This window comes from Carlito syrichta, unplaced genomic scaffold (assembly GCF_000164805.1).
Source record: "Carlito syrichta isolate Samal-C Ts95f unplaced genomic scaffold, Tarsius_syrichta-2.0.1 Scaffold288140, whole genome shotgun sequence".
NCBI lineage: Eukaryota > Metazoa > Chordata > Mammalia > Primates > Tarsiidae > Carlito > Carlito syrichta.
Genome location: NW_007232236.1, coordinates 304,921 through 315,380, shown reverse-complemented (window position 1 = coordinate 315,380; position 10,460 = coordinate 304,921). Strand labels below are relative to the sequence as shown.

Genomic DNA, 10,460 nt, shown 5'->3' with positions numbered 1-10,460 from the left:
GATCCCTGGAGCCTAGGGATGTGTGTGCTGGGCTCCTTGATCCCCTGCCAGCCAGTGGCCAGGGCCTACATGTGCTTGGGCCATGTGGGCCCGGAGGGGCAAGCAAGCCTGGCTGCCGCCCCTCCTCCCCCTCACACCTTTTCCCTCTGGGGCCTCGAGCTCCTCAGGACCCCTTCTACACTGCTACTCCTCCAGGGTGGGCAGTGATTATTGGTACCAGGGTCTGCTGCCTCCTCCAGATGAAGGACAGGGACCAGTGCCCTGCACAGGGCTCACCCTGGAGAGCTGGCTGAGCCAACAGCAAGTAAAGCAAAATGGTATCTGGAACACCGTAGCAGCCAGTGGGCGGCAGGAATTCACAGCAGACTAGAGTGTCTGCAGCATCTTCTGGGAAGGAGGTGGCCTGGGACTGGGTCAAAAAGCCCAAGCAAAGGACCAGGAGTGGGGGCCCATATCCTAGCACTTTAGGAGGTCAAGGTGGGAGGATCACTTGAGGCCAGAAGTTTGAAACCAGCCTGGGTGACAGAGTAAGACCCCACCTCTTAAAAAAAAGGGAAAAGAAAAAGAAGAAAAAAAGCCCAAGCAGGATCTAGACAAGGAAGGAGAAGAAGCAGGGTATTCTGGGGTGGGCAGTGGTGTGTGTAGGGTGCAGACCCTGCCCAGGGAGCGGACAATCAGTGACAGGAAAAGCTGACATTTATTGAGAACTTACTGAATGCAAGTCCACACATGACTCCTCTGTCTCCCCATCTGTTATCATCCCCGAGGACGGGTGAGGAGGCTGAGGTTAAGAGGGTACAAAGTCAGCCGAGTGCAGTATGGGACGACGGTGCCCTGGCACCTTCCTTGGTGGGCCTGCACCGCCCCCCCTGCCGCAGGAGGCCGTGCTGGGAGTGGTCTCCTGCAGGGGGCAGCAGTCACAAGAGCACTTCCGGCCTTGGAGAGGGCAGCTGAGGGCATAAGCATCCGGAATGAGACTTGCGGGGTCCTGGGGGCAGCAGCAGCTCCACTCACTGATGGTTTCTCAGTGCCAGGCTCTGGGTTTGGCCTTCACCAGACACAACTCTGCATGGGGAGAGGACACCTTCGCTCCTCAGAGCCCAACCCCATGAATGCTAAGCCCTGGGGAATCATAGTGATGGAGAGCCCTGGGACATCGTGGAATCCTGTCCCCCACCCACCCGCAACACTGGAGCGGTTCCTGGAAAAGACATTGCTGATTGCATGAGAGAGGGGAAGGGCCTTCCGGGCAGAAGGCACGGTCCATGCAAAGGCCTGGACGGAGGAACTGTCCAACAGCCCTGTATAGTTGGGGGCCGCTGGAAGAGAGGCAGAGCCAAGTCCTGCCCTCCAAGAACGGCAGGTTGAAGAGCTGGGACGCACCCCCTAGTGCTGGCCCGCTAGTGCCAGAGCGGGGACAGGGTCTCCCAGCACTGTCTGTGCCAAGTTAGCAAGAGCTTTCTTACTATGAAATGGGGGTGCCGGTTCCTTGGGGCTGGTGAAGGTTGCAGAAAGTTTTGCAGACCCGCCTAAGGACAGGACTTTACCCCATCCGTGCCCTTCCGGAGGGCAGCGATCAGCAGACCAGCTGGGTGCTGAGGACAGGGTCCAGGGTGGGCCCTGCTCTGCGCCCAAGCCCCACCGTGACTCTCAGAGGCTGGAGCTGTGGCTCACCGGACTAACGGGGTAAGTTGGCCCTGGCGCGCAGGTGGTCTGACTCGCGCCTCCCCCTGCGCCTCCCCCCGCAGGCACCATGGCCCGGAGCGGGGCGCTGCTGTTCCTGCTGCTGCTGCCCCCACAGCTGCACCTGGGTCCTGTGCTGGCCGTGAGGGCCCCGGCGTTCCGCCCAAGCGGCGGCCACAGCCGGAGCCCCGAAGAGAACGAATTCGTGGAGGAGGAGCCGGTGCTGGTCCTGAGCCCCGAGGAGCCAGGGCTGGGCCCAGCCACAATCGACTGCCCCCGCGACTGCGCCTGCTCCCAGGAGGGTGTCGTGGACTGTGGCGGCATCGACCTGCGTGAGTTCCCAGGGGACCTGCCTGAGCACACCAACCACCTGTCTTTGCAGGTGAGGTCGACGTTGCCCCAGTGGTCATCAGCGGCCGTCCCCCAACACACATGCGGCTCCCATTCCAGAACCCCCAGCACTCACAGCAGCCTGTTCTCCAACACGAGATGCCCCAGGGCTCTCCATCACTGTGATCCACCAGGGCTTAGCATTCATGGGCCTGGGCTCTGAGGAGCGAAGGTGTCCTCTCCCCATGCAGAGCTGTGTCTGGTGTAGGCCAAGCCCAGAGCCTGGCACTGAGAAACCATCAGTGAGTGGAGCTGCTGCTGCCCCCAGGACCCCGCAAGTCTCATTCCGGATGCTTATACCCTCAGCCGCCCAATGTGTGTGGCTCCCAACCCCAGATGCGGTGGGATCCGTGGAGGCCTGGGCCACCCCTGTGGCTCCCTCTCCTAATGTCCCAGTCGCAGAGCACTGTGATATGATAATCCGTTGTACTCACTTAGAGAAGTCGGGGCTGAGGCCCAGTGAGTAGAGTCAGGCTGTCTGAAAATGTACAGATCTGCCCAGCAGCTGACCCTCTGAATCGACAGTCAGGGCACCCAGACACCATTGCAGGGTCAGGAAAATCAGAGCAAAGTAGACCTGACTGGAATATTCTGGGGCCTCAGAGCATTGAAGGAGTGCTCCCTCCAGCTGGGTTTGAGAACTTTGAGAAGCAGGGGTCTCTGGGAGCATAGGGGCAGCCAGCATTGCCTTGTGCGGCCCAGTAGCCCTGGGGGAGCGGGAGGGGTCATGATATCCATTTCCAGAGGAGAATCAGGCCCAGTGGGGGAAAGTGACTGGACTGGCCTGCCGTCACATACACAGGTGGGTCTGGGCTGGCAGCTGTGGGAGCCCAAGGTCAAGGTAGCCAGTGAGGGAAAGGGGCAACTTGAGGACAGCTCTTATTGCGACTTCGCTGGCTCATTCACTCGTATGTCACCCATCTCTTGGGTCCCCGCTCCACACCTCCGGTCCTGTGTGGACTGCCGAGCCTGTAGGGTAGATCTTGACACGCCTTGCCCTTCAGGTGCTCACAGTCTGTGGGCGGGGCAGAGACCTAGACAGGTAGAGATACAGATCAAAATGGAATAGAAGGACTTGCACTGTGGGGCCCTAGTCCAGCCCCAGTCCAACCCAGGAAGGCTTCTGGAGGGGTGGGACCTGACCCAGGTGTTAAAGCGTTCCAAGAGCAGAAATGACTGCAGGGCCCAGGAAGGGAAGCTGCTGTGGCCACTGCTGTGCTGCAGAGCTGGCCCCCGGGGTCTGCTGCCATGGGGAGAATTCCAAGGGGGCTGGCTCCTCGGCCAGGGGCTCAGGATGGGGCAGGAGCCCTGGGCACAGCCCCCACGGCTGACACTGCCTCCTCGTTGTCCTCTCCCCTGCTCCAGAACAACCAGCTGGAGAAGATCTACCCTGAGGAACTCTCTAGGCTGCACCGGCTGGAGACACTGAACCTCCAGAACAACCGCCTGACTTCCCGAGGTGAGGGGTCTCCCAGGGCCCCGGGTCAGGGGCACCAGGCGGGGACTTGGGGGCCTGAGCGCGGTGCTGGGTGCCTGTGGGAAGCACTTGGCCCTGCAGATGGTGGGGTGTGGGCAAGAGCTGGCCTGGGCGGGGCTGGCAGCAGGGCTGCCTGAGGACAGCTCCACATGGTCAAGGGGCTCCCTGATGTCACCTAAACGCCACCCTGGGTGTTTCTGAGACCTTGGGGGTGGGTCAGGGGAGAGGCCTCAGAGAAGCTTGGCTTCCCAGGACCTGGTCACAGGACCTTGAACTCAGAGGGCCTTTAGATCAAAGAGGTGCAGAGTCTCAAATTTAACAAAGTTTTTTTTTTTTTTTTCTGATGGTGAAAACAATATATGATTAGGGTAGAGAATTTGGAAAATAAAATGGTACTCATAATTCTGTCACCCGGAATTAATCTTTAGGGACATTTTGGTATATTTCTTTCCATTTTTAAAAAAAGGCAGTTTTCCTGAGGTATAATTCATATGCCATAAGATTTACCCAATTTAAAGGTAAAATGTGACAAGTTTTAATAAGTTTATGGAGTTGTGCAGCCATCAGCACAATCCAGTCCTGTCTGTTCTACTTTGTGTTGGGCTGGGTGCAGTGGCTGAAGCCTGTAATCCCAGCACTTTGGGAGGCTGAGGCAAGAGGATTGCCTGGGCTCAGGGGTTCGAGACCAGCCTGGGCAACTTGGTGAGACCTTGTCTCTACAATAAATCAAGCTGGGTACGGTAGTGCACACCTATAGTTCTAGCTACTTGGAAGGCTGAGGCAGAAGGAGCCCCTGAGCCCAGCAGGGCAAGGCTGCAGCAGCCGTGAGCTGGAGCCACTGCACTGCAGCCTGGGTGACAGAGTGAGACTCCAACTCAAAACAAGAACAGAAACAAAAACAAAAAACTGATGGCTACACTTGTGCTACAGATATAAACCTGCCTTGGTGCCCTTAGAATGGGGACCAAGCACTTCCCATGTTGCCGAAAACTCCCACTGACCATCATTTCCCAGTGGCAGCAGGGTTTTCTGGGGAAGTACACTCCACAGTTTTTATAACTGTTCCCTTTGCTAGACACTTGGGTGAATCCCACCATCTGGGGGTCTTGGAGTCCTGGAATTGAGCGTCTGAGGGTGGCCCGGGGATGGAGAAGGGCCAGCCTGGCGGGGCTCCTGGTGACAGCTGAGTCCTGACACTACCTCTGCCAGAGGGGGCAGGGGTGAGCCAGGTGGTGGGGAGGCCCAGCCCCTCCCCCACACGGAATCATCCCAGCTAGGCCCCACCTGCCCATGGGTGGGGCTGGGAATGGAGAGGGGCTCTGGCCTGTGGGGCTGTCCCTGAGGGGAGCACTCCTTCCTGGCAGGACGGGTTAGCTGGGTCCTCTGCCGATGGCCTGATCTTATGAGTATCAGCCCTACTCAGGGGGAGGAGTCACCTAGTCCCTGCTGGCTCCTCCAGGCCTGGGCCTGTATGAGCAGGGGAAAGAGGGCGGGGCCGTGCAAGGCCTCAGGACTGACTGGGAAGGGATCTGAGCTGCCTCGGCCTCTTGGTCCTGGAGACTGGGGTGGGCCTGGGGGGGTGGGTGCTCGCCTGTTCCCCTGTAGCGTCTCCTTCATCCAGGGCTCTGACCGATGCCTGTCCTTTGAAGGGCTCCCAGAGAAGGCGTTTGAGCATCTGACCAACCTCAACTATCTGTACCTGGCCAATAACAAGGTGAGGGGCTTGAGGCAGGGCAGGGTGCACTGCCCTGTCCTCCTGACGTTGTCTTCCTTGAGTTGCGTGAACTTTCACCAGGACCTTTTCTGGGCTGGCCACGGAGTCCCTGGGCTGGCCACGGAGAAGGGGTAGCCTGGCTGGGCTCCTGGTGACAGCTGAGTCCTGACACTACCTCTGCCAGACGGGGCAGGGGTGAGCCAGGAGGCAGGGGAGGCTGCTCAGACATGGCTCTGGGTAGGGGGTGAGGTAGACACAGACCCCATGCCTATAACTTGGGGCATCAGAGTGTGTCCGAGAATGAAGACAGAGGCTGAAGCCTGCAGGAGTATAGGGGAGAGGAAGCTCATCCCCACTGGGGAGGGGGAACTGGAAGGCTTCTTGGAGGAGAAGGCATTTGGACAGGTCATGAAGGGTAATAGGCACTGCTGTAGAAAGGACAGCAAAAGTGAAAGCACAAAGGCACTCAAGCTCAAAATACTTGGCATGTTCCAGGGCTGTGGCCTAGCCCCTCCTCTGAACTCTTCCGAGGTGACGTGTCTCCTCCCAGGCTTTGATTCCCATCTGCCTCTTGGCTACTTGCGGTGACTGTCTCCAAGCCTTTCTACTCCTGGAGCTGGAGACTCAAAGACCCACCTGTTCCCCTGACATCTCCTCTAGACGGTGAACGGAAGTAGAACTCTTACTTCCTGCCTCCAAGCCTGATGCTCCCCACCTTCCCATCTCTGTAAAGGGCATCTCCAGCTCCCTACGGCCCCTGGGTCCAGGCCCCAAGTTCAGGAGTGACCTTGGATTCTGAGCTGCCCTCACCACATCCAGTCCCCTGCAGGTCCTCAGCCCCTCACAGCCCCACGCCACCATCCCTCACCTGGACTCCCCTTCCTCCTCGTTGGCCTCCCCATTCTCAGGGCAGCCAGAGCACCCTTAAAAGTCCTACCCGCTTCTACCCCTCATCCAGCCAGGATGAGCCCAGGAGGACGGGCGGGCCAGAGGACAGGCTCAGAGAGCTCTGAATGCCAAGTGAAGGGCTGGGGGAGACAGAGAGGTTTTGCTTGTGTTTCTTCAAAGCAGCGGGACAGGCTTCATTTTGGAAAGATGGCCCTGGATGCAGGGAGGAGACACACTGAGGGGGTCCCGGCGAGTGGCAGGCGGTGGGACCCAGAGCTGGGATCTGCCCCTGCATTGGTCTTTCGGCCCCAACTCTTCCCTTTCCAGCTGACCTTGGCACCCCGGTTCCTGCCAAACGCCCTGATCAGTGTGGACTTTGCTGCCAACTATCTCACCAAGATCTACGGGCTCACCTTTGGCCAGAAGCCAAACTTGAGGTCAGAAGTCAGAGGGGTGCCCTGGGCTGGGGCTGGGGCAAGGGCAGGGGCCGAGGCAGGGTCCACCCATCCTGTGTCGGGCACAGACTGGCCCCAGAGGAGGGGATTGCTGGGTAGTGGGGGGACAGGCAGGGCTGGAGGTGCACAGGACTGTAAGGGATGAGGGGACTCGGTCCAACAAGCAAGGACAAGTGTTGCCTGTAGGAATTGTGGGAACTGTGTGGGGGGGTTTCCGCCCTTCCCTGCCCCTGGGGGAGGGTAGCGTCTTCCCCCAGGCAGAAGTGCCCTTTGCTGGGGTGGTGTCGGGAGGAGCGAGGGCCCCAGCCTAGGTGTGCGAGCAGGGCGGGGTGGTATGAGGCCAGGTGGGGGGCTGCTCTGGAGTCCTCTTCCAGTAAGGAGGTTGGGCTGGACAGCCCCAGTGCTGCCTCTGTCATCTCACTCGATTCTCTGCATCTGCCTGAGGACCCCGGGGTCACTGTGCAAGGCCCCATCCCACAGATGAGAAGGCGAAGGCGCAAGCCAGGCCACACAGCGAGACTGAGCTGTACCTTTTACCTGGTCATCTTGTTCCTCGTCTTCCCTCCTAGGGTGTTAGCTCCATGAGGGCAGGGTCTCGGTCGTGTCCACCGTGATAGCTTCGGAGCCCAGAACACTCTGGCACCTAGTGTGTGTGTGTGTGTGTGTGTGTGTGTGTGTGTGTGTGTGTGTGTGTGTGTGTATTTATACTTATACACATAAATATATGTATATGTATGAAGGGGACCCCCAAAACCCCCCAGAATTATCTTTTGGAGGGTGAGCCCCTTGTGGTACAGGCTTCCCCCACTAGGTTGGTATTCTAGACCCCCATCGGCATCTCTGTACCAGCTAGCTTTGTTGTGAGAGGCTGTGTTCCATTTTAGTGAATTTTTTTTGGAGGTTCTTTCAGTGCATTTGCCCATTTCATGATGGTGATTTACAAGCATACCTGCCCTGAGTGTTCAGCAGTTTTTGCCCCCCCAAAAGCATAACCTCCATGCCCCACCCTCCCTATTCACCCAGTCTCACCCCGGTGACTTTTTTTTGTTTCCTTGAATGAAAAATGTTTCCTCAGAGGGAAACATTTTGCTGCTATGGAAGAGGTGAAACAAAAAACGGCAGAAGCACTAAAAGGTGTCAAAATTGACGAGTTCAAAAACTCTTTTGAGCAGCAGAAAAAGCATCTCGGTAGGTGTCTTACATCAAACAGAGAGTACTTTGAAGGTGATTGAAGTTTAAACATGTAAGAATAAGTACACAAATTTTTAATAAACAAATTCCGTTTTTTGAGTCCCCCTCCTATCTACATTGGCTATATCACATAATGTGATATATCCATTATATATTTGCTGGATGAATGAGGGTCATCTCCTGTGTGACAGGCCCTATGCTGGGCACTGGGGACAAAGAGGCAGACGGGAATAGGCCCTGTCTTCAGCCAGTCCTACAGAACTCAGAGCCAGGCTGTGTGAGGTTGGCAGGCAGAGATGAAGGAGCTGAGAGGTGGGTAAGGACTCTGGGGCTGGAATGGTAGGAATTGACTGAGAACCTTGCAAGGCAAGGAGATGCCCCAGCTGGGGCCAGGAAATCCTATTTCTGCCACTAGCATGTGGGATCACTTTTGGGGGGGCACTGCCCCTCTGGTCCTCAGTCCCTCGACTTGGAGGGCGGAGGCTCTGAGGCTCTTCTGACTCTGTACCCTCCGGCTGGTATGGGAGGAGAGGGCCCCAGGTCCCAGACTCAGCCCGAGCAAGGGTTTGGAGACTCAGTGGCCCCAGGCTGGGGGGAACCCGGGCAGGGTGAGCACCTATACCTCTTCCCCCAGGTCAGTGTACCTGCACAACAACAAGCTGGCAGATGCCGGGCTGCCAGACAACATGTTCAACGGCTCCAGCAATGTCGAGATCCTCATCCTGTCCAGCAACTTCCTGCGCCACGTGCCTAAGCACCTGCCGCCTGCCCTGTACAAGCTGCACCTCAAGGTGGGCAGGGGAGGGCGCAGAGAGGGGGATGACAGACCCCGTGGCCAGGGGACGGGAGCAGGGCCCTACAGGGGGAAGAGCACAGGCCCGCGTGGGCACAGGCACTGCCCAAGTGGGGCAGTGGGGCTGAGAGCTGAGTCCACCACGAAGGAGTGGGCAGAGGCCTGGGCACCCAGCCATTGGGCAGGCTGTGTGTGTGGCTGTCAGCGCCACACCCGGGTGCTCCAGGCCTGGGTCCCCTCCACAGCTCACCCTGAAGCCCTGGCCCTGCTTCCTAGCTCCCTCTCATGCTCCCCTCCAGAACAACAAGCTGGAGAAGATCCCTCCAGGGGCCTTCAGTGCACTGAGCAACCTGAGAGAGCTGTATCTGCAGAACAATTACCTGACTGACGAGGGCCTGGACAACGAGACCTTCTGGTGGGTTCCCAACTCAGCAGGTCCTCAGTGGGACCGTGTGCCCGGGAAGCGCCTCTCGGGACCTACCACCCAACGAAGCCCTCACACACATCCCTTGCCTCCCCCTAGTCAGGTTCCCTGCAGAAGGAACGTGGAGGCTGTGCCTCTGTTGACATTTCTGTCCCCAAGAACAGGTGATGCGTGTAGGTAAGGCCTGCCAAGATTCCAGGGAGGCAAGGATGCATTCACAAATTCAGGCATTCTTGTTAAAGGCAAATACTTTCTCTCTCTCTCTCGCTCTCTGTCTCTCTCTCTCTCTCTCTCTCTCTCTCTCTCCCAGAGTAGCCATACAAAGCTAATTGGCTGGGTGCAGTGGCTTACACCTGTCATCCCTATACTTTGGGAGGATGAGGTGGGAGAATCACTTGAACCCAGGAGTTCGAGACCAGCCCAGGCAACATAGCGAGACCTCATCTCTACAAAATAATAATAATACACAAATTAGCCAGGCATGGGGGTGCACACCTGTAGTCCCAGTTACTCAGGAGGCTGAGGTGGAAGGATCACCTGAGCCCAGGAGGTCAAGGCTGTGGCGAGTAGTGATGGCAGCACTGCTCTCCAGCCTGGGCAACGTAGTGAGATTCTCTCTCCTCCTCTCAAATAAGTAAATAAGTAAATAAAAATAAGCAAACAGGAGGTTAAACAGTGACCTCCAAGCAAACGCCCACGTGTCGGAAACTGGGCCGTTCCCCACCAACACATCATTGAGCCGACCCCTGAGAGGCCCAGCGAGGGCCGAGGTCCCCCTCAGATGACTCAGAGGCGAGCCCCTGCCACCTCCCTTGGGGGGGATCCGTGCCGTGTGGCTCCTGCCAGCCGTCCTGCTTCCCCCTCAACCCCTCCCCCCGCCCCCCAGGAAGCTCTCCAGCCTGGAGTACCTGGATCTGTCCAGCAACAACCTGTCGCGCGTCCCCGCGGGGCTGCCGCGCGGCCTGGTGCTGCTGCACCTGGAGAAGAACGCCATCCGCCGCGTGGACGCGGACGTGCTGACGCCCATCCGCAGCCTCGAGTACCTGCTGCTGCACAGCAACCAGCTGCACGCGCAGGGCATCCACCCGCAGGCCTTCCAGGGCCTCAAGCGGCTGCACACGGTGCACCTGTACAACAACGCGCTGGAGCGCGTGCCCCGCGGCCTGCCGCGCCGCGTGCGCACGCTCATGATTCTGCACAACCAGATCGCCGGCATCGGCCGCGACGACTTCGCCGCCACCTACTTCCTGGAGGAGCTCAACCTCAGCTACAACCGCATCACCAGCCCGCAGGTGCACCGCGACGCCTTCCGCAAGCTGCGCCTGCTGCGCTCCCTGGACCTGTCCGGCAACCGGCTGCACACGCTGCCGCCCGGGCTGCCCCGCAACGTGCACGTGCTGAAGGTCAAGCGCAACGAGCTGGCGGCGCTGGCGCGCGGGGCGCTA

At 58.5% G+C, this 10,460-nt stretch overlaps 1 protein-coding gene across 1 annotated transcript in view; it reads left to right on the top strand.

Annotated features, from left to right (window-relative positions):
* Positions 1-1,694: 1,694 nt before the first annotated feature.
* Positions 1,695-10,460, top strand: part of PODN (podocan) — a 15,630-nt gene continuing 6,864 nt past the window's right edge. The window contains exons 1-7 of the mRNA XM_021710114.1: positions 1,695-2,065; positions 3,439-3,532; positions 5,200-5,264; positions 6,480-6,589; positions 8,433-8,589; positions 8,891-9,006; positions 9,902-10,459. Of these exons, the coding sequence (XP_021565789.1) occupies positions 1,754-2,065; positions 3,439-3,532; positions 5,200-5,264; positions 6,480-6,589; positions 8,433-8,589; positions 8,891-9,006; positions 9,902-10,459 (1,412 nt within the window). The 5' untranslated portion in view covers positions 1,695-1,753. The remainder of the gene's footprint in view (positions 2,066-3,438; positions 3,533-5,199; positions 5,265-6,479; positions 6,590-8,432; positions 8,590-8,890; positions 9,007-9,901; position 10,460) is intronic.